Here is a 24,816-nt window from a genome sequence, read left to right on the forward strand (position 1 = left end):
TTCCTAAGCTGCTCCCTTCCCCTTTATCCTTCATAGGTGTTTTTCCTCCCAGTAAATCTCTTGCCACATTTAATCCCTTCTTGGTCATCTGCTCTGTAAGACCCAAACTAACACTAAAAACTGGAAGGAGTATATTACAAATTAGGAAATGTGTAGTAGAGATTTAAAAATTTTTCAGATTTTAAGTTAAATGTGTGAATATACAGTGTATTTTAAATAAAATACAAAGCCTTTGGATTTTATGTTAAGTTTTAATTAAGAAGAAATGAAAATTTATTCAGATAAATTTATTTGAACTCACATCCAAGAAGAAACATTCAATTTCAGAAATAGAAATAATAATGGAAACAATCTACTTTTTTTGGGTAAGGGGTGGATCACACAAACCTGACTGGTAAGTCCTAATAGTTTTGTGAATTTACTACTTAAACTCTGTACATTCAAGTATATATGAAATTCATACTTGGTTTATACGGAATCTATCCAATTCTAACAAAGCGTAATTAAAGTAAACCTTGAGTTTACACTCAAGTCTGAAAGCTTAGATTTGATTCTAACCACAGTAAAATGGATTATCTTTACTTCCTGCAAATGTAATCAACCTTTAAAACAATTTAGGCAAATATCAATCTTAGATAAACCTTATTAAGGGTAGGAGGAAATTGCAATTGTGCATCTAATTGCAGAGTCCAAACCATAAATTCAAATTGTACTTTGTCAAACCAAGCCAAGAAAGCCTACTACAGACTAAAAAATCTGTAGTGTTTTCTAAGGAGATACTTTGAAAACCTATCATCACGTTAGTATTTAAGAGCTGTACAGGAAATGATTTTCAAGTATGCTCCAAGAGTCCTAAGTGAAGAATTGACCTTCAAGAAGTGACATATATTACCTATGTTTTCTGTTAGGAAATGAAGGCAAAGAAGACTTAGGATTGAGTAAATGTACTCAAAATTAAAAAGGAAATAAAAAATGTTTGAAATAGGATTTCTAATTTATTTGAAGTAGGGCTCATGTGCCCTAAATATCTTTCCATTGGGTTTTATCCATTAGTCTATATTTCTTCTACTTAGAAGCCTATCAGTTTCAAAAAGTTACCTTCATTTTGTGTCCAATATCTTAATGTATTAGAATACATACAAGAGTCTTGTACACTCTTATAGCATTACTCATTTGTAGTAGGTCATTAAAACAGAAAAGAACACTTTGTGCTATTCATTCTTTTTAAATAAAAATGAATGTAAAACTGATTATGTTAAAATCAAAACTATAAAGATTTTTTTTTCTGAAGTAGAAACAATAATCTGCTTAAAACCTTTTATTCACTTGGGCATTAAGACCTAACACACAGGCTATTTTACATCTAAACATTGTTTTTCTTATATTGTCTCCAGGAATACCTTATAATTGTCTGCTTTCCTGTGACACTTGCTTTACCAAAATTAATGTATAACCTATTTGGCTTTGTTTAGAGCTAAAACTGACCCAAAAAATTGTTTAATAAAACTAAGAATTTATTTAGAAGAGCTAGGTCTCAAGGTTTTTGTTTCATAGGAAGGAAGCTATTACATGGATCTATAAAATGATCCAAACTTCAGTGAGACAGGAAGCTGATAACTTGATTTTTCTTCTTAATGGCTTTGGCTCATGAATAAATGATAATGGTTTGTGTTTTTCTTATAAAAAGAAATGGAATTTGTATAATGATATGAGTCTTATTTGCCACATTTGCTCTTTAAAGGATTTCTAATTACTAATACATTCTTTATATTATTTATAAGTCAAAACTTTGCTGAAAGCCATTCTTTGACCACAGTTTGCCATTAGCTGAAATTCAGGAAAGAACACAGGTCTGATCACTAAATCAATAAATCTAGCCACAGGCTGACTAAAAGCTTCCTTTAATCTTCTTCCTATTAGGGCCTCCTTTAAATTAAACCATTCTCTCTATGAATTATTTAACTGAATGACATGGTTTTAGAAAGATCACATGATTCTTCATACAAAAACACTCAAGGGTCCTAAAAAAAAATCCATTTGGGGTATTTCAGGAATGGCAGTATGAATCAAGATACTGTAGCTTAAAAAAAAAAAAAAAAAAGGAAAGAGGAGGTGGGGTATGTCCTGAAAAGCTTCACAGAGAAATATAAAAGTCAAGTTTATTTCTTGATTAGTGCAGGATGATTCCCAAAGCAGTTAAGTGTCTGGTCCAGACTAGCTATTAGCGATTAAGTAGTTCCCTTCACTGTCAAGGCTTTTCCCTGAGGTAATGCCTACATTCTTAATTTTAATATTTTATCTTGTTTCTTTCAGCCCCATCCTTTCCAGCCAGTAAACACTACACATTTCCACCATGCTGAATGCCTTTTTGACTCTGGAATTTACACTTTTCAAATGCTCATGATGTCCAAATTAGAGTTACAAAATTTATATTTAGATATATTTATATCTTCCCTAATTGTACCTCTCAAAACTTACTTATTTTACTTGAATATTCCAATAATCACATTTCTTACAATTTTTAAAAAGATACTAGTCTCTTAATACTAGATTCTCTTCCAAATGTGTCTTTACAAAGTCACTCAGAAACGGGTTAACCTTTTAAAATTTCAATCCCTAAATGCTTTAAAAAATTTATTTATTATTACTCTTTTTTCTTTTTCTTTCATGGTAAACAATTCCCTTCCCAAGTCTTTATATTTCTACATTCCATTTTTTTTCACTGTAGCAAATACCAAAGGAAAAATACAATTTCAGAGTAAATGAGTCTTCCCTGCTCTTTTAGTAGATATATACTTACTTCAATGCTATATATATGACAGTATTTTGAAAATGTTAACAGCTATTAATACCTTGAAAAAATAAGAAAGCCAGAGAATATATATCACAAGCAACCAGTCTGAATATATGAAAAGCTTAGATCATGGTTTTCATATAAACACTAATTTTTATCATTATAAAAGACAACATAATTCTATTTCATTTCTCTTTATAAAATTACCCTTTAATAGAATATTCATTAGCTAGTCATCCTTGGGTTTTTCTGTGCTGATAAAAAATTATTTTTAAAAGAAAAATATTTAAAATAATTGTTTCACAGAAACAGAAAGTTTCATTATCAAATTCTGATAAAAAACCTATAATCATGGGTAGAGTCTTACCATACTATTAATTTTCTTTTACCAAAGATGGATATTTAGTGTTATATTGATTAATAAGATAAGCTTCTCAGTGATCTACAAAAGCGCCACAATAAAGATGAGGTAGTATGAAACTTTTCTATTTTTGTAAAAGGGAAACATCTTTAGAAGAGATATTTACCCTGATACTGGTGTTATGATATCCTGAGCCTCATCACTGGAAAGAGAGGTGCCATTTGAGTAGTTACCCCTCACTGGAACCAAGGCAATCTTGAGATCACTGAGAAAAAAAATGCTAGAAGATAAAGGTAAGGATTTTCTTGGTTTAATTTTGTGATAATTGCTGAAAATTCATTTTAAATGTTACTGAAATATGCCATCTTTATGTTAACAGCAGAACTGGAGTAAAGTGAAATGCTACTTCAACATAAAAGCAATGATACTTCAAGAGACATCTCTTCTAACTTGAAAATTTGAGTCACATGTCTTTCAATCCAAGTAAAAACAGCATACTACTAGAGCTAAAGTAGCATCAATAACGCAATTTACTATATTAAAAATGCCAATTTGTACAAAGGGGTGAACAGTTTACCAAAAGAAATGACCATCTAGAAAATTTATTATTCATTGATTCTTTAAAAAAGGAGTTGTAAAGGTATCACTCAATTTACTTTAGTATTGGGATAATGATGCTTCTATGAATGCTTCCCCGTTGTTGGTATAGTAAATTAAAAATATTATACTGGGTGCCTGGTACTATATTCAGTATGGTATTAAGTCATACAGCTCTCAAAATGTTTTTTTTTTGAGTCACAAAGACACATTAATTCTGAAGGTAGGATTATTTGAAACCTTAAGATTAAAAACAGTATTAAGCTTCCTGAATACTGAACTCTACATTTAACTTCTTGAATCTTTATTTAAGCTCAATTTAAAATAGTGAAAACTACTTAGGTATTCTTTGGTTACCAATAGAAATTTGTAGCTGTTTATAAACTGCAGTATGGCCCAAAGTTAACAGGCTCAGTTTCTATGAAAGGGCTGAGTAGAAGCAACAGTCATAAGTAAATACAGAAAAACCCTACAGTTGCTTAAGTACTTTAGTAAATACTAGTTACAAATAATATTATCATTTCTTTTAAAGTGTCCAGTGAGAAAGGAACAATGTTTATGTTCTGAAGATGGTAATTCTTCCAGGTTGAGAGGAAGCTCTATTCAAGAACTAATAACCATGCCGCACAGTAGAATAAGTTCACCTGTAAAATATCACATTTTCATTTGATTCTTGCTGACCAGATTACAAATTTAGTACTCCAGATTTTTAAGTAATATTTAAAATGAAAACATATCAAGTTTGATTTTAAGTTATCATATCACCTTTGATATCCCAATCAGTAAATTACAAAAGTCAGTTACATTAGTATGGATGGTGAATTACAACACTCAGCTTATTGAAGATATTTAAAGCAACTCTGTAGGAGGGACTGGGGAAACTATTTTATATGTGCAGGAATACCAATGACATAGGCTAAGAAAGCATTTTACAGGTAGGAAAGGACAGAGGATTATTTTTAAAGCAAGGTATGAAATAGATTATTTAACTGTGTTTGCAATGCCTACCAAATATCAAATATCCCTGGAGCATATGCAAATTACAATTAAGAAAAGGAAAGTATACAATCTACATGGTAAAATAAAAAACTAAACACCTGGCCATAAATATCCATTAACTCCTAGAATGTAACCTTAAACAATTAGTGTATCATAAGAAAAATAAACTGATCTGGAAGTAAAATTTAGGGCAGAAGTTTATTTTAGACTTAACTGCCCTTGTAGAAAAATCCAAAGTGGCATAATAAGAAAAATAAAATATTAAATGAAAATATGTATGCAATCATCCCCGTGTTCCTAGCCTTTCCTAGCATTGTTGTTCTGGTGCATCAATCCTAAGTACTCTGACTTTTGATTTATAGTGATATTCCTTCAGATATAATTTCATAGAAGAAGGAATTGGAAGGGCATCAATGCCATCATAAGTTGTACAGTTACAAATAACTGTTCTGCATATATGTTGCAGGGAGAAGGGGAAAGTCCGAATTAAAGGAGTGGATAAAAGTGGTTCAAAGAACATACAGGCACTTGGGTCCTTATAATGTTCTAGGAGCCCAGTAATGTCAGGAGAATGGAAGACACAAGGATCATGTGCATCAAAGCTAAAGTTGTGATTCCATTGTTCAATTCTAGCATGAAGAGAACGACTATAGCGTCTAAAACTAACAGAGAATAAATAGTCTTCCTGTGCTGAGTCTCGAAGTAAAAAGGTACCCTCTGGTTTTCCTTCTAGTAGAGCTTCAGCTGCATATTTATCCATAACTCCCCAATAACATGGATTGTTATTGATCTGAAGGAGGTCTGGTACAAGACAGTGGACATAATCAATCTGGGTGTGATACTTAGGAGGTGTTTCCAACTGCAGGATTTCTTCATCCATTTCCCATTTGGGTTTGTTTCTTTTTCTGGAACTTGTGCAAAGTGTTATAATTTCATCATCTGAATCCATATCACTATCTTCTATACTATTATTTGAAATAAGGTTCATCAAAGAGCCAGTGACAGGACCACTTCTACACGAAGCACTGTTGGTGGTTATGACACAGGGCTGAACATTGGTATGTGAGAAACAGTTTCTCTCTTCTTCCACGTTTCTTTGTTTTAGCTGACCATCCCTCAATTCATTCTGAGACAAGTCTGTGGCTACCCAGTCATCTGATTTGGGACTTATAGGAGCAGTGTGTTGTTTAATAAAATGCCACCTAAAGGCTAAATCTGATCGAGGTGGGAAAGGACACTTATCTAGCATGAGTTCACTGATATGAATTTTTCTTTTAGATGGAAGCCCTGAAGAGTGTCGACTACTACAATTTTTTATGGGAAAACACTGCCCCACAGCATCCTGCAGTTTTTGTTTAAGAGATCGGCCTAAAAATCTATGCCCACAAGAATGGTCTAAATCCAACTCGATGGATGAGCAGCTGTGCTTCCGTTCTCGGCTCCTCAGAGGAACTTCAGTTTTCTCTACAGCATTCACAGTTTCAGCATCAGAATAACTTTCACTCTTTTTTGACCAAGATAACTTCTTTCCACTCCACACATAACCATCCTTTCTGTCAGCACTTCTACTCCGACTAGTTTTGGGCCTTACATCTACATTTTTACAATTGTTTTCACTACTTTCTGCCATTTTAACAAATTATCCACAAATCCCAATGTTATAAATACTGCTTTTTCAGTTTTTCTGGCAGGAAGTTTCTTCTGGGCACGTTCTGGATGTATCTAAGGAAAAAAGAAATCATTTATCATTTGTCATTCATATTGTATAGTTTATATATCAAGACCCAATTAGATACAAGATGAAAAAGGATAATTAGTACATGAAAAAAAAACAGAGTACCGGATATGCTGGAAGGCAGTTCCAAGATAATCTCACTTAAATATTACATATACTGTGCTCACTTTGGCAGCACATATACTAAAATTGGAACAATACAGAGAAGATTAGCATGGCCCCTACGCAAGGATGACACACAAATTCATGAAGCATTCCATATTCTTCCAGATTATTGTCTAACCCCATACACAAAAGTAAACTCAAAATGGATCAAAGACCTGAACATAAGCCATGAAACCATAAAACCCTTAGAAGAAAACACAGGCAAAATCTCTTGAATATAAACACGAGCAACTTTTTCCTGAATGCATCTCCTTGGGAAAGGAAAACAAAATAAAAAATAAACAAATGGGACTACATCAAGCTAAAAAGCTTGAGTACAGCAAAGGACATCATCAGCAGAGCAAAAAGGCATCACACAGTATGGGAGAATATATTTGTAAATGACATATCCAACAAGGGGTTAACATCCAAAGTATGTAAAGAACTCACACACCTCAACACCTAAAAAGCAAATAACGTGATTAAAAAATGGGCAGAGGATATGAACAGACACTTCTCCAAAGAAGAAATTTAGATGGCCAACAGACACACGAAAAGATGCTCCACATCACTAATCATTAGGGAAATGCAAATTAAAACCACAATGTATCACCTCACACCAGTTAGGATGCCCAACATAGAAAACACTAGGAACGACAAATGCTGGCGAGGACGCAAAGAAAGGGGAACCCTCCTACATTGTTGGTGGGAATGTAAACTAGTTCAACCATTGTGGAAAGCAATATGGAGGTTCCTTAAAAAACTAAAAATAGAAATACCATTTGACCCTGGAATTCCACTCTTAGGAATTTACCCCAAGAAAACAACTTCTCAGATTCAAAGACATATGCACCCCTATGTTTATTGCAGCACTATTTACAATAGCCAGGATATGGGAGCAACCTAAGTGTCCATCAGTAATAGGTGAATGGATAAAGAAGATGTGGTACATATACACAATGGAATACTATTCAGCCATAAGAAAGAAACAATCCTACCCTTTGCAACAACATGAATGGAGCTAGAGGGTATTATGCTCAGTGAAATAAGTCAGGCAGAGAAAGACAAATACCAAATGATTTCCCTCACTTGTGGAGTATAACGACGAATCAAAACTGAAGGAACAAAATAACAGCAGACTCACAGACTCCAAGAAGGGACTAGTGGTTACCAAATGGGAGGGGTGGGGGAGGGCAGGTGGGGAGGGAGGGAGAAGGGGATTGTGGGTTATCATAATTGTACATGGTGTGTGTGAGGTCACGGGGAAGACAGTGTAGCTCAGAGAAGACAAATAGGAACTTGTGGCATCTTACTACACTGATGGACAGTGACTGCAATGGGGTATGGGGGGGGACTAGATAATAAGGGTGAATGTAATAACCACATTGTTTTTCTTGTGAAACCTTCACAGAGTATATATCAATGATACCTTAAAAAAAAAAAAGTAGCATGTGTTTCCTGAGGAAAAATTTGAATGCAGGAGAAGATGAAGAAATAAATAAAAATAGTCCTACAGTAATCAGAGAAATGCCAAAGAAAAAAATTATGTATACTAATAATCTCATAGTGTCACAGAGTCAAGAATCTGACTTCCTTTGCTATAGCTAATTTTCAGTGTGATTTAGAAAAAGCCAAGGCTCTTCCCTCAGCCAAAATATATGCTTGAAATGTGAACAACTGCTATTATTGAGGTTACATCTTATGCTGATCTCTCCTCTTATTTTTAATTTCACAATAGACCGGTGAATTCTTCATCCTATGAACTGGTATTTGAGGAACACTACCCTATCTAGTTCTCACACTTCGTCTGCTTGTTTTATTTCCTATTGCCTGAAAATAAAAAGTTTTAAGTTATAAAAGCTGTTAAAATTAAATTAAAAATCACCACTGAACAGTAGGAGTACCTTGCAAGCATTTCCAATGCAATTTTGTCAACTCATTTCAATAACTGGTCAACTTCACTATCAGTCTAGGCAGTTTTTAGAAAATAAGGAATTGAATAAAAACTTAGGTACTTCAAACACACACATACTCCTTTGTATTCTTCTTGGTAATTTTGAAAAAAATGGGCAAATTTCCAAAAGGCAATGCCTTTTTTATGAAATTGGCTAGATATACTAGAATCTACAACGTAAAATCATGAGTTTTATTAAGACTAATAGTAATGATTGGTTATGGATGGAATTTACTTAACAATTCTTAGGTGGCATAAGATTTAAGCCTAGAATTAGGGAGAGAGATTATATAATATCAAATATTTTACAAATCAAAGTTGAATTTTGTGACTGAGAAAATCAGCCACATTTAACATTCTGATTATATCAGAGGAACATCAACAATCCAAACAGTCAAGTAAATGTTTAGAGCCATCTGAATCCATTTTCAAAGCAGTAATGTTTGAAACAAGTATCTGCCGTGGCAAATATGACCAGCAAGTGCTGAAAAATGTGAACTAATGATACCGACTTGCCTTATACAGTACTTCATTTCTCGACACTGAATAGCATCTGATGATTATACTTTTAAATTTGATTTAGTGAGCTCACTGGTATGTAATCATTTAAAATACATAGGGAAAAATATTTTAATCTAATTTTTAAAAAACACTTAATGCACCAAACAGTATGCTTTTGCTGTATTTTCAACAGTACACTTTTGCTGTTCAAGTAAATTCCACTGAAGAAAACTAAATGAGAAGCAAAAAAGTAAGCTGAAGAATATAGTCATTGATTAGAGAAGAGATGCTTGTTACTGTGTAAGTGCTTACACTTTATTTTCAAGATGAAAATAATAATAAAGGAGCCCCTAGAAGATATTTTGTTAATACTACATAATTTCAACTCTTTAATTCAGTATGATAATGTGAAAAAAAGGCATCATCTGAAGTTCAAAATAGCAGGTGATTTTATTACTGAAAAAATACCAATAGCAGTTTAACTCAGTGACCAACTTTACTCCCGGGGTGTGAGCTTCCTCATCTTGCCTCCTTGCTATCTCTAAATTGTGTCATTTAGTTCTACACCAGAGGCTAAAGTCTGTCCTTAATGACAATCCTACCTTTACTAGGAACTGCTTCAATTTCTCTCTACCTTGAAAAACAACCAAGTCTCTCTTAATTTTTCCTTTAGTTATAATCACTTCCGCTTTGCATTACCAACTTTCTTAATGAGTAGTATAACTTGATTTCCCTTTGAAAGGAAAACAGCTTTTTGTTTTTTTCTGCATATAAAAGAAGTAACTGTCTGGTTTGAAAATGGCTGAGCGAAAATTTTTTGTTCCATCCTTTTCACAGAAGTTAACCCAAAACAAGGAAAAATAAATATTAAAACCTCATCTTCAATAAAAGTAGGCATCTATAACCCGAGTCACAAAATATGAGGACAGAAAATGAACAGAGGAGCAATAACTAACTCAACAGTGGAGAGGTAGGTGACACCAGGCACAGGGGTGATATGGAATAAGGACAGAGCCAACAGAGCAGGCAAAGTCTAGGACCCACAGGTGCAGCAGAAAGTCTGGGTGGAGGACTGGGTGAAAAATGGGGAGGTAGGTTGAAAATATGCTTCAATGCAGTTAGATCTCTCCAGATCTTACTCCCACAAAGAAGAGATGGGATATTCATTTTTTCAAGAAACTGAATCAAAGACTTGAGTTTGGATACCAGACACAGTGAGGGTAGAAGGAGGTTTGGGAAAAAAAATAACAATAAAAGTCCCTTGTTCCCTTCTTCCATTCAGCTCCTAGAACTACAGCAGCCAGACTTACATCTAATAGGAGACTGGAAGATACTTGCTGGAGAAATGGAATGGTCAAAGAGAAAAGACAGATGCTGGTATCTGGGAACCCTTCAATAAAAAGCTGAAAGGCCACCTAAGGATGCAATGGCACTCACCAGTCCAGAAGCCCTGCCTACTCAGACAGCTTTCAGACAGCACTGTTGGGCTTCATTCACTCTAGAATATGAATAGCCATAGGTCATCAGGTTTTTGAGGAAAGCCTTTAATATAAAGAACAGACTAAAACATAAAGAACTTAGGAGAAAACAGTACCCATGAAAGGAGCAGGCTATAAAACTGATTTCTTGTAAGTTAAGAGAAGATACTCCACCTATAAATGAGTGAGAGGAGGTCGGGACAATCAGAAGATAAAGAAAGCTTTGGAAATTAAAAGTATGATTGCAGAAGTAAAATATCCAATAGGGAAGTTGGAAGTTAAGTTGAGGAAATAACAGGAAATAGGGGGAAAATTGTTAACAGGACATAAAAGGTAAGAAAACTATAGGATCAATATAGGTATTTCACAGAAAATAACAAAATGGGGAGGATGACGATTATAAAAGAAACTACATTAGAAAATTTCCTACAACTGAAGGATAGAAGCTCCCATACTGTAAGAGCTGAGTACCAGCACAATGGGGAGAAAAATACAAATCAATCTATATTATTCTAAAATTTTGGAACCCTAGAGGAAGAGAAGAGATACAGTCTTCCTACTTTATAGGCAACAATACTGTATGCTTATAAATTTGTTAAGAGGGTGGATCTCACGTTAAGTGTTCTTACCACAATGAAATAAACAAAAGTAACCAAGCCAAAAAAATAAAAAATAAAGTCTTCCTGAGGGAAAAAAGTCACAATCAAAGGACTATAAATATATATGGCATCTAGTTTCTCAACATTAAATAACACTGGAAGCTAGAGGCTAGTTTCCAACCTTGATGAGATAAGCAGCCAAATTAGCAATCAAATATGAAGAAATAAATTATCAGATGTACAAAGTATCACCAATTTTATTTCATATTGGAGGATGTGCTCTTCAAAAATTAATACAAAGGATGCAGCATGGGAAACAAGCCATTTAACTTGGGGGACAGAAAATGTGAATTCCCGGGATGATGAAGAAGGGAACTGTCCAGCCAGCCAGGTACCTGGAGCAACTAGTCTATATAACCAGACAAAGACATAAGGCTCCAAAAGTGGAAGATCTTGAGGGGAAAAAACAAAACAAAACATTGACTTTCAGAAGATTCAGTTGATAAGGCAAATGGAAAAAAAAATGTTGATTACAGAAAAAATCAAGTTATATAAGAGAATTAAATTGTAAAAAAGCTGACTCAGCAGTGAACATTTATATAGTAGAAATATGAAGGTAAGTATCAAAAAAAGTTACAAGATTTGAAAGTGGTTGCCTTTGGGATGGGCTGGAGAAGACTACAGTACTTCTTAGCTTAGCTAAGCTTTTTAGCTTAATTTTTAACGTAGGGGCACATATCATTTTGATGAACATAAATAAAAATGACAGTGACTGATACTCACCTTGAAAAATTCAAAATAAGTTTAGAGTTATGAAGAAAAAAGCAAAAACTATCCATCATCCTACCACCCAGCAGTAACCATTTTAACATTTTCAGTATCTCTATACAACTATATGACAAGGATGCAGTTCACAGCACAGTGAGGGCAGGCATTAGAAATACAGCTTGAGTCCAGTTGATTTTATACGAGCTGTATGACCTTGAAACCTCAGTTTCTTCATCTGTAAAAGTGGAGATACTGATGCTATCTATTTCACTGGGCTATTGAGGATTAAATGAAATAATGTATGCAAAGTACTCAGCTCAGATCCTAAATGTACTAAGTACTCAAAAAATGTTAATGTTTTTTCTTTCTTTTTAAAAGAAACAAATGATAGGTATGATACTTTATTAAAGTACCTAAGCCAGTTCTATAGAAATAGTTCAGAATCAAGAGATCACAGAATACCTCTGTAACTAGGTTAGTGCTAACTACAAAGTTTATTAGCAAATATTACTCTCATGAGGATAACTAATGTTTCAAAGTGGAAAAGGACCAATATGCCAGATGTACCCACAACTCAACACATCATGAAACTATAGGACAAGTTAACATTTTCCCTCTGAAAACTAATCTCCAGCCTTATTCTATGCAAGTTTACATGCTACTATAATAGGTTTATTTTGGCAAAACTTACCAAGTTGTATATAATAGGTACTAATCAATCAAGTATATCTGGATTTTAGGTTAACTATTCTTATATGTGTGAATGCTGCAGGTGTCCATAAAATAAAGTGAAAAGTACCATTGCTCTACATGAATTTTCCATATATATCTTAAAGATATTAAAGTGTTATAAATAGATATAATAAAGAGTATACACAGATATATTACTTAAAGAGTTAATGCACAGAACATCTTCTGACTGGTTATCTTTTTGTACCTATCTCAAAATTATAGCCTTATATAAATTTCACATACCTATTCTTTTGCTAGAAAACTGAGTTCATGCTTCAGAAGTCCCACTTTTGTAAACTGCTATGGCAAAAAACTGATTTGGTAAAATGTACCATATAAATATATGGATGGGCCAGAAGGTCACTTAATGTTGTCTTCATGGTATTGAGAAACTTTAACTTCTACTTACATTTGACTAACAGAAAAATTGAAATGTATTAATATTGAATATATGGTTGGCAATGTTCCCATCACTCATTGTCACATGGTTACTTGTCTGACGATGTACTGTTCCTAAGGGAAAGTGTGAGTTACAAAAAGCTGAGGACTTGATGGAAGGCCACTCCATTTCCTTGTTCACTTTCAGTGTACAGCACTGCTTCCATGTTGCTGCAATAGATTTGTGAATTATATTATCTTAAGTAAGAGAATCTTTACAATACTTTGTAGACAGAATGATCATGGAAATTTTATAACACACAAGGTTTGCTAGTTCTCTCAGGGCAAAGTACGTCATAAGTCTTTGAAATTTTAAGACAAGCTATAGATTTTTCTTTTACAAAATGACAGTGTTCAAAATTTGATTACTGGGATAAGTGGCTCTCAGAAGCTACTTAACAGATACATTAAGAAAGATAGACAAAACAAAACATTTAACTGGGTAACACTTTAACTGCTAGGAAAATAACTGCTTTAAAAGGACATGCTGTGGAGAAATCCTTTTAGAAAAAAGATATTCAGAATTTCCTTCATTATGTGATTTTGTTACAAAAAAGAATGCAAATACTGAAGGAATAAAACAGCAGCAGAATCACAGAACCCAAGAACGGACTAACAGGTACCAAAGGGAAAGGGACTGGACAGAATGGGTGAGTAGGAGGGATAAGGGGGGGGAAGAAGAAAGGGGGTATTATGATTAGCATGCATAATGGGGGTGGTGGGAGGAAGGGGAGGGCTGTACAACACAGAGAAGACAAGTAGTGACTCTACAACATTTTGCTATGCTGATGGACAGTGACTGTAAAGGGTTTTGTGGGGGGGAGCTTGTATAGGGGAGAGCCTAGTAAACATAATATTCTTCATGTAATTGTAGATTAATGATAACAAAAAAAAAAAAAGCAAAGAAAAGGGGGATTACTCCCTGATAGGATAAAACTAACTGTAAATCAACGATTAATGCATGCTTTAAATATCCTTAATTTTGATCATTTAAAGGGTGTCAGATGATCAGCTATGGAAGTACTTTTTTCTGGTAATATTCCTTTCTCCAAAAAAAAAAAAAAGAAAAAAAAAAAAAAGCAGTTCCTGTGTGGTGATCTCCAATAAGTTCTTCACAATGGTATAAAGGGCATATCAAAGTGTGGGCAAAGGTTTGTTTGTGTTTATACAGAGGATCAAAGCCTAATTTGGCTATCCAGAAAAAGAATGAAGAGACGATAGGAAGAAGAACTTCCAACATCAACATTCTCTGGAAGAGTCATTCCAGAAGATGATCTTCAACAAAGATCCTGGCGCTGTTGCAGTTGTAGCTGCATTCATCCCACCAGTTCCTGGACTTGCCATTGGAATGAAGAAGGAGATATCTAAGCTGGCCTGTGCATACAGTAAAACAACAAATTTGACTGGATCTATACTGTCGGAACTCAACCAAGAATTAGGAGAAGTGCAAGATGCAGGGCTCCAAAATCTTGCGACTATAGACTATCTACTGTTAAAAGAACATATGGGATGTGAACAGTTCCCAGGAATGTGTTGTTTTAATTTGTCTGATTTTTCTCAAACTATTCAAATTCAGTTGGAGAATATGCATCGTATCATTGATAAGTTTTCACAAATGCCTAGGGTACCTAACTGGTTTTCTTGGTTTCACTGGATATGGCTGGTAATTGTAGGTCTGCTTTTGTTATGTAGCTGTATTCCTATTATGTTAATGTGTGCATGCAATCTAATTAGTAGTTTAAAACCTATACATGCTTATGTTACACTACAAGAAGATATGTCAAAGAAATAATCAATCTTCCCATGTTTTCTTCCGTCTGCTACTTCTATAGCTTTTCTTCTTCCTTCCTAATTACAACCCTTAAGTAGAATTCGTGCCTCATATCAAAATTACCGAGTATCATAATTCTTCCAAGTCGTAAAGATACCTCAAGACAAATGCTGGGCATAGAAGCCACAGGGCATAAATCTGCAAAGAAGTAAAAAGCTAACCTTTTCAAAGAATATTGCTTCTCTCTCACTTACCAACTTTACATTTCCCTGTATGGCCCCGGAAGATGACTGGTTAGCCAGAGATGGGTAAGATTCCTCAAGGGAGGAACAACCTAAGACAGGCACAGTCGCAGGGGGGCCATCAGGAGAGAAATTGGGGATCAACAGAGGTGAGACTTAGAACCTCACCCCCCCCCGTTTTGAGAGAAATCTTCTGCATCTGTGGATGTTTTGTTGCCCTTGTCTAGCTTGGATTAATACTTAGTCTATAGGCACACACCTGATCATCTACATTTGCCCTCTTACAGCACTATGTTTTCTACCTTTATCTTGCATCTACCTGCCACTTCAGCATTTTATTAAAAATAAAAATAATAATAATAATAATAAGGGAGAAATGTGGGATTCAAATATAAATCAAGTATAAAAATCAAACGAATAATATTTGACCTGATTGTGTATAGTTCATGATGCGTGATCAAAACCGAAAGTTTCTGTTATATGACTGCCCTTGCACTGTTCACCATGTAAGAACTTGTTCACTATGTAAGAACTTGTTTGTTATGCTTTAGAAGACTGGAGACTGTAGAGAACTAGGTTTGGGGTTGATTAATGATTGTGCATTGAGTCCCCTATACAGAATTTTATTGTTGTTAACAGTCATCTGATCAATAAATATGAGAGATGTCCTCTCAAAAAAAAAAAAAACTGCAAACAAAATAAAAGTAAACCCCAAACAGGGAAAAAAAAATTAAGAAAAGAAAGCAAATACATCACATTTATAAACTCTCACATCTTTACAATTAAATACATGAAGAACTTTCTAATCTCTTCCAAAAGTTTCATTAAACCAAAATTCTTAAAAATAAAAAAATTCAATCACATTGCTCTTAATAAAAGAAACAAAAGTAATTTTTAGTGAGAGCAAAATTATTTTTATTGGTGTATTTCTAATGACTAGAGATAACTTTTTAAAAAGTACTTTAGCATCTTGCCTATACATGTAAAATTTCAATGTGAAAAAAAAGTAAAGGGTTTTGACTCTGAATGAGTTACTCAAATAGCCTACCATTAATTCTTGGAATTTTGTACAAACTGTATAAATGAGGTAGAAGAACAAACACAAAATGATGAGCTGATTTTACTACCATTTTTATGTAGTATAGGAATCAAAGATTTGACAAAGTTTTGATTTGAAGAGTACTGACAAATCAAAGATATTTGTTGGTAACCACAAAAAAAGGTATTTTTTTTAAAAGAGAGTAAAAGAATCACTCTAGAGGAGGTTGCTTTGGCTCTTGATTCAACAATTAATTTTTTATGAAGGCAGCTAAGTTACACTGCTCTGGGGAGTACACAGTGACATATTTTATTTTAAATTTCTTAATGAGCAAGTGTCTAAAGAGCAAGTTTACATAAAAGCCTTTTCCAAGAAAGTAAGTTCCCATATTCAGTAGCCATTTGATCCCAGGTTCTATCTACCACCAATTGCAATGACATCATAACAGAATGATTATCAAATATGGCCAATCTACACTAACAAAAGGTTTAAGTAACATTAATTGTTCTGTTGAATAAGGCCAGGAAAGTGATTTTAACTCAAGATTTCTATAGAAAAGTGTTAAAAAGCCAGCAATTAAAGGGTTAAACTTCATTTATCTGGAAAGTTCACTTGTATTCTCTATGATGTTAGATAACTGAGCATTAATGTATATATTAATTATTTACTGAAAAACTACTATATCCACAATTTTGATGTATATCTAAGATGAGAATTCATGTAAATACTAAATCAAAACAAATTTGCTCTTAAAAATAACTTACAATACTACATAAAGAATTCACAAATAAATTATTATTCTGGTAGTAATTCAGCCCTGGCAATTTCCTCACCAAATCGTAAGTCCAAAGTTTACCTGCCAGTATGGGCCAACACTCCTTGAAAGCATTCTGATTACAGTCTGCAATATTTGAATTGGATTCTGTGGGTAACAGTCCTTGATATTTGACCATGGTCTGATAACTTGGGTTGGATTTTTAGAAAACATTTAGGCTCCATAAATGGAATATTCTGGATGCTAGATGACAGATACATTTCTTGGAATGTTAAGGAAAAAATATAAAAAATTGGTTTGTTCATATGAGAAAAGTCTCTGAACTAAAAAATGTTCTATCTTACTACAAAAGCAATATACGTTCATTTTCCAGTAAATATTTTATTTCTTTTCATGTTACTGATTTAAAAAAAAAAAGCATTGATTAGTACTATTGTACCCTCCCCTTCCCTTCTCCCCACTTTCTCAGCTTACTTGAAGTTTGCTTATGCCAGTGTCCTCCAATCTATACTCTTTTGGACACTAGCTCTAAAAAATGTTAATACATATTCTAAAGAAACAGGAGTTTCCTTGTCAAACAAGTTTGGGAATCACTTCCCTTCTGAAAGATTACAATGCATATTCAGCAAAAGGTACCAAGAGGTCCTTCATTTAAGAAACCTTGTTTAAGCCATAGTTTCCTATATTTAACTTAATACAAATGCTTTGTGTGTAACAAATTTGAGAAGAAACATTAACTTTGGCTAACACTTAATTGAAGGTATATTCTGAGCATGTTAGCTAAAGAGGGAGAAATGTCTAGGAACCTATCACTGACGGTTATTTAGTCTACAGTGAGGAGAAGCAGAAAACGAAGAACTGGTAGTAACATGGATTTCTAAAAGTGGAAGGATCTTATCAGAATCTTTGAAACCAAAATATTTACAATGTACCAATGTAATTCTTTAAGGAATAAAATTGGATTGAAGTACTTTTTTCTTCCAATTTGTAATTTTTTAATTATAAAGATATACGCTCATTATGAAATATATGGAACACTCTCAAAAATTCATATGGAACCACAAAAGACCCTGAATAGCCAAAGCAATCCTGAGAAGGAAGAATAAAGTGGGGGGATCTTGCTCCCCAACTTCAAGCTCTACTACAAAGCCACAGTAATCAAGACAATTTGGTACTGGCTCAAGAACAGACCCACAGACCAGTGGAACAGAATAGACTCCAGACATTAACCCAAACATATATGATCAATTAATATCTGATAAAGGAGCCATGGACATACAATGGGGAAATGAGAGCCTCTTCAACAGTTGGTGTTGGCAAAACTGGACAGCTACATGTAAGAGAATGAAACTGCATCATTGTCTAACCCAATACACAAAAGTAAATTCGAAATGGATCAAAGACCTGAATGTAAGTCATGAAACCATAAAACTCTTAGAAAAAAACATAAGCAAAAATCTCTTGGACATAAACATGAGCGACTTCTTCATGAACATATCTCCCTGGGCAAGGGAAAGAAAATCAAAAATGAACAAGTGGGACTATATCAAGCTGAAAAGCTTCTGTACAGCAAAGGACATCATCAATAGAACAAAAAGGCATCCTACAGTATGGGAGAATATATTCATAAATGACAGATCCAATAAAGGGTTGACATCCAAAATATATAAAGAGCTCATGCACCTCAACAAACAAAAAGCAAATAATCCAATTAAAAAATGGGCAGAGGAGCTCAAAAGACAGTTCTCCAAAGAAGAAATTCGGATGGCCAACAGACACATGAAAAGATGCTCCACATCACTAGTTACCATAGAAATGCAAATTAAAACCACAATGAGGTATCACCTCACACCAGTAAGGATTGCCACCATCCAAAAGACAAACAACACATGTTGGCAAGGTTGTGGAGAAAGGGGAACCCTCCTACACTGTTGGTGGGAATGTAGATTAGTTCAACCACTGTGGAAAGCAGTATGGAGGTTCCTCAAAAAGCTCAAAATAGAAATACCATTTGACCCAGGAATTTCACTTCCAGGAATTTACCCTAAGAATACAGCAGCCCAGTTTGATAAAGACAGATGCACCCCTATGTTTATTGCAGCACTATTTACAATAGCCAAGAAATGGAAGCAACCTAAGTGTTCATCAGTAGATGAATGGATAAAGAAGATGTGGTACATATACACAATGGAATATTATTCAGCTGTAAGAAGAAAACAAATCCTACCATTTGCAACAACATGGATAGAGCTAGAGGGTATTATGCTCAGTGAAATAAGCCAGGCGGAGAAAGACAAGCACCAAATGATTTTACTCATCTGTGGAGTATAAGAACAAAGTCAGAACTGAAGGAACAAAACAGTAGCAGAATCACAGAACCCAAGAATAGACTAAGTTACCAAAGGGAAAGGGACTGTGGAGGATGGGTGGGAAGGGAGGGATAAGGGCGGGGGGAGAAAGGGGGCATTAAGATTAGCATGTATTATGTGGGGGAAGGCATGAGGAGGGACGGGCAACACAGAGAAGACAAGTAGTGATTCTACAGCATCTTACTATGCTGATGGACAGGGACTGTAATGGTGTTTGTGGGGGGGACCTGGTGAAGGGGGGAGTCTAGTAAAGATAATGTTCCTCATGTAATTATAGATTAATGATACCAAAATAGAAAAAAACATATATAATAGTAATTAACAAAATAGTAATTTTCATTGTTAAAATTACTTTTGAAGTAAATATTCATAAAAGAGCACAGAAACATAGCTTATGGTATTTCCCTCACTTCTTTTAATATGTACCTTAACTTATTCTTAAAAAAAATTAATATCCTTTTTTGGTATATGGTTTCATGAATTTTTGCTTGTTTAGATTCTTGTAACCACTGCTACAATCAGAAACATAATGGTTTCCCCCAGTCTCTCTGGTACTCCTTGGTAGCTACACCCTCGCTCAATCCCTAGTCCCTGGCAACTACCGATTTCTTCATTGTAATAGTTTTGCCATGTGGAGAATTCACATACATAGGACGAACGGTATGTAACTTTTGAGACTGCTTGTTTCACTCGGCCTTCTTTTGGTTTCACCCAAGTTGTTGCATATAGCCGTAGCATATTTTTAATACTAAGCAGTCATCTTTTTTTATGGGTGTATCACAGGTTGGTAATCCAATCCTCCCTGAAGGTCATTTGGATTGTGTCCTTATTTTGATGATTCTGAATAAAGTGACTATAAATATTAAAAAATATATATATAAGGAACACTCAAAAAAGTTTTAAAAGGAGGACAAAAACAATAATTAAATTATCTAGAGGTACTCAATTTAGACATTTTGGCCTATTTCCTTGCAGTTTCTTTTCCTTCAAGAGCAATTTAATTTAAAAAGAAAACTTTACTGGGCATAGAAGCCACAGGGCATAAATCTGCAAAGAAGTAAAAAGCTAACCTTTGCAAACAATATGGCTTCTCTCTCACTTACCAACTTTACATTTCCCTGTATGGCCCCGGAAGATGACTGGTTAGCCAGAGACGGGTAAGATTCCTCAAGGGAGGAACAACCTAAGACAGGCACAGTCGCAGGGGGGCCATCAGGTGAGAATTTGGGGTTCAACAGAGGTGAGGCTCAGAACCTCACCCCCCCTGCTTTGAGAGAAATCTTCTGCATCCGTGGATGTCTTGCTGCCCTTGTCTAGCCTGGATTAATACTTAGTCCATAGGCACACACCTGATCATCTGATCATCTACATTTGCCTTCTTACAGCACTAAACTATGTTTTCTACCTTTATCTTGCATCTACCTACCACTTCAGCATTTTATTAAAAATAAAAATAATAATAATAATAGGAGAAATGTGGGATCAACATATAAATCAAGTACAAAAATCAAACGAATATTCATATTTGACCTGATTGTTTATAGGTCATACTGCATGATCAAAACCGAAAGTTTCTGTGATGAATGCCCTTGTACTGTTCACCATGTAAGAATTTATTCACTATGTAAGAATTCGTTCACCATGTAAGAACTTGTTCGTTATGCTTCAGAAGATTGGAGACTGACGAGAATTAGGCTTGAGATGGATTAATGATTGTACATTGAGCGTTGACCCCCCTATACTGAATTTTATTGTTGTTAACAACCATTTGATCAATAAATATGAGAGATTCCCTCTCAAAAAAAAAAAAAAAAAAAGAAAACTTTAAAGTTTTAAAGATTCATAAGAAATTAACAATATGCAGTTTTCCACTATTCCATACTGAAAATGAAGCGTGGTGTAGGTGAAAGAACGTGAGGGGCTGAATTGTCAAACATGGGCTAAAATTCAGGAATTGTCACTTACTAGCTATGTTACCTAATTTTAAAGATCTCATTTAGCTTCAGTTTTCACATTGTAAATTCTGGGTAATGCCAGCTGCCTCACGTTTTTACTGCCAGGATTAAAATGCATGAAAAGAGCATAGACTGAGCTTAATGAAAATATATATTAGCTGCCTTCTAGTATTACTCAGAACTTTCCATGTGAAATAAGCTAATTTCTAAAAATGAGAGGTAGGAAAGTAGCAAAATTAAGAAAAAGGAATGGGAGGAAACAAAGGTTACATGTAAGAATATCTGCACAAAAACATACCTCCAAAATTTGAGGCTGAGGAGGCTTCAGTATTTCTGAAACATTACCGAGCACTTAATATTATTGCTGATATTAAATACTCACTTTTAAAAACATTTTAAAGTTCTAAATTCTTTAAAAAATTGGTGTAAATAAACAAACTTTTAATTATGAAAAACTTGTAGTTTCATGCAAGTTAACTTAGTAAATAAATAGATTTCAACAGAAATAGTAGGCAAAGTTTTTTTTAACTGATTAAGATTATTCACTTCATTGCTTTATAATAATTATGTACACTTACATTTAAGCACAGGTAACAAGTTTTACCTATATAAGTTTTAAAACACTAGAATAAGGTGACTCTAGACTTAAATAAAATTGCTTTGTGTCTTGATATATTTTATTAAATTCAAATTTTATGGCAACAGTTATAATTTGGAAAGGCAGTATGGTACACTACCTTGGATCAGAAGGTAAAAAACCTGGGTTCTATTTCTAGTTCAGACATTTGAGAGGAGTGTGACCGTGGAACAATCACAACCTTTCTGAGCCTTGCTTTCTTCATGAATAATACAGTGATTATAACTGTCTTGCTGTTTTAAGGATCCACTGCCAATGTAGCAACACAAGAATCAAATATTGGCTGTTTTTAGCCAGGGGATTTGGGTAGCTGGGAGTAGTAGGACCTTTACTGTATTACCTTTTCATACCTTAGGAAATTTGTACATGTTCAAGTATTATTTACCCCAAAGATAAATTAAATAGGTTGGGAAGTTTCAGAACATTTGCAGAAACAGAAAAATCTTCAGATTTCTAAACTGCCTTCAATATTATTTTTTTCAATAATCTGCTCTCCTCAGTTATTGTTACACTCTCTCCCCACATCTTTCACAGAATTAAGTACATATTTTATTGAAAAGGCATTTTAAAAGTTCCTTCCATAAGGCAATACAATATGCCTCTTGTATCAACTAAGGTTATATGATATTATTTCTGTAGATAATACTATCATCAGTAGAATGGTAATATATTCATATTTTCTCACCCTGTTGCCTTTGAGAACATTTGTGAGCTTAAGGTTACTGTAAGTGGCCACCACACAGCAAAACTAATTACCTTTCACTGCAACTGAATCTGCAACCTTGGCATTATTTTCAGGGAGTTCACTCAGCTACCCACTCCTATGAGACATGCACTGTTAATGATAAATAAACCCATTTGGAAAAATTTGACAGCCACATCAGTGACAGTTTTTTTTTAAGCTATGCTATCTTAAATAACCAGACAATTTTGCTAACATTTAAGTCACACACATTTCATTACTGCATTATCATCTTACATATATTATTTGAATGTCTATTTCCCTCAACAGGACCATGAACTTACCAAAGACATAAAACCTGTAGGCTTTTGACTGAAAACAGAAATGGAATTGTGAAAACACACTAGCAAAAGCAAGACTACATCTTTTAATATTTGAAAAATTTTACTGAATAATGATTTAAACAAACTCCATTTTAAATGAAACCATTGCCCACTCAAAGTACTCCATTAATACAGGAGACATCAACAACAGTTAGTTTTATATACCTATTAGCATCTCTAATATACCATAACAATAAGATAGAGGTAGGTATCATCTCCATTTAGAATTAAGGAAATCTGACATTCAGAAAAAGTAAAGATGCATATTCAGGGTCACACAATGAGTAAAAGTCAAAATTAAAACCTAAGGCTGTTTGACTAAGGCTCAAGCTCTTTTCATACATGTGAAATTTGTAAATTTTTCTTTAACCTATGAATCAAACGGCTTAATTGTTAAAACTGAGTGAAAGGAGAGAACTGGAGACACCATTCATAGTTTTAAAGTCATAGGGCATTACAGATATTATAGTTTGGACATTTTATAGCTTTAACTCTTGTTCCAAATCTTCTTATGCTGAGTTCTGAATAGCACTACAATGAAATCATAATTTTTCAATATGGAGATGAATATTGAGTTCATCTTGAACCCCATACTCTATCCAATGATATTTATTTGGGTAAAAAAAATTATTCTAAAGTAAGTCTGTCTAAAGACGAATGACCTCCCATTAAATTTAGGTCACTCAGAATCACTTGAGTTCTCTTTTGCTCTTGTAGGAAATCAACAGTAGATTGGTTATTTTTCCTTAAATCCCAGGTTCATTTTTCAGCCATTCACTCTTCCTCTTCATTCATATACTTAACCTCAATGTCTGGCAAGCCTATTTGGGAGCCCTGACACTCAATACAACCCTTTATACAATGTCACCTCGGTAAGAACAATACCACGATTTGTCTGAATGTGCGTTTTTAACTTCACAATGTAACTAGATTGAAAAACAAAGGGGAAATCTCTACAACAGAAAAACGTCTCACTTACGTCATAAAGTAGGTCTGTGAATAGAAGGTGGGTACCACAAAAAAATACCATTCTGAAGGTTTTCGTCAGAGACCGGTCTACCAACATGGAGAGAACGTGAAGAGAAGCAAAGCATAAACTTAAGAGCCAAGACCTTAGCACACATTGCAAGGTCCGAACGAAATATTTCACAATATATTTCAGTTCTGGGTCTTCTTTTAGATCTAAATACGCACTCTAGTGAACTTTAGGTAGGGTCGAAACAGGGAAGCCCAAGTTACTTTCTTCGTAAGGGATATATGTGACTAGTTCCAAAGAATAAGCATTAATGTACAGGCCATACTTCCAGGGACCACGAACGGAGATTGCCTACCCCCGCCACCAAACCTCCAAACCTTTACCGTTACCTAATGACAAGGTGAGGGCGTGAAGGATGCCAAGATAAAAGGTCTGAGAAGGATCTCACCTTCCTCTAAAGAGGATGCTCAAAGATCTCATTCTCTAACGGGACCCCAAGGAGGTGCTGGACCCATTCAGGGACGCAGATACGGATGCATGTGTGCACAACTTAGATCGGTAAGGCCAGGCAGTGCCCACCCTTGCCCACCCTTGCCCACCCTTCCCCCACTCACCTTTCCGAACGCAGTTTAATTGGGGCTGTCCGAGTAACTGCCGCCATCGTCATCGCCATCACTCCGGGTGATAGTTGAGGTGGAGAAGGGAGGCCTAGTCACTCCTACACCTCATGTAGGTCCTACAAGGCAGACGCCTTTATGTAAGCTCTCACCCTCGGCAATAGGACCTTTTTCCACCAGCTCCGCAGGCGCTGCCACCACTTCCGTGTTCGGCTCCCTCCCTTTCTTCTTCACTCCCCTCCAGCCACCGGCTTTTTTCCCGGCAGCCGG

At 34.7% G+C, this 24,816-nt stretch overlaps 1 protein-coding gene and 1 non-coding gene across 2 annotated transcripts; one reads left to right on the forward strand and one right to left on the reverse strand.

The window, feature by feature from the left end:
* Nucleotides 1–231: 231 nt before the first annotated feature.
* On the reverse strand, nt 232–24,811 carry SOCS4 (suppressor of cytokine signaling 4). The gene is made up of 2 exons (XM_017658684.3): nt 24,544–24,811; nt 232–6,473 (listed from the first exon to the last, which is right to left on the reverse strand). The coding sequence occupies exon 2, from the start codon at nt 6,379–6,381 to the stop codon at nt 5,059–5,061; it is 1,323 nt and encodes a 440-aa protein (XP_017514173.1). The 5' UTR covers nt 6,382–6,473; nt 24,544–24,811; the 3' UTR covers nt 232–5,058.
* LOC118972096 (U6 spliceosomal RNA) lies at nt 6,646–6,752 on the forward strand. Its single transcript, XR_005060905.1, has one exon. It is a non-coding gene; the product is annotated as a U6 spliceosomal RNA (small nuclear RNA).
* Nucleotides 24,812–24,816: the final 5 nt, after the last annotated feature.

Source organism: Manis javanica, chromosome 8 (assembly GCF_040802235.1).
Source record: "Manis javanica isolate MJ-LG chromosome 8, MJ_LKY, whole genome shotgun sequence".
Taxonomy (NCBI): Eukaryota; Metazoa; Chordata; class Mammalia; order Pholidota; family Manidae; genus Manis; species Manis javanica.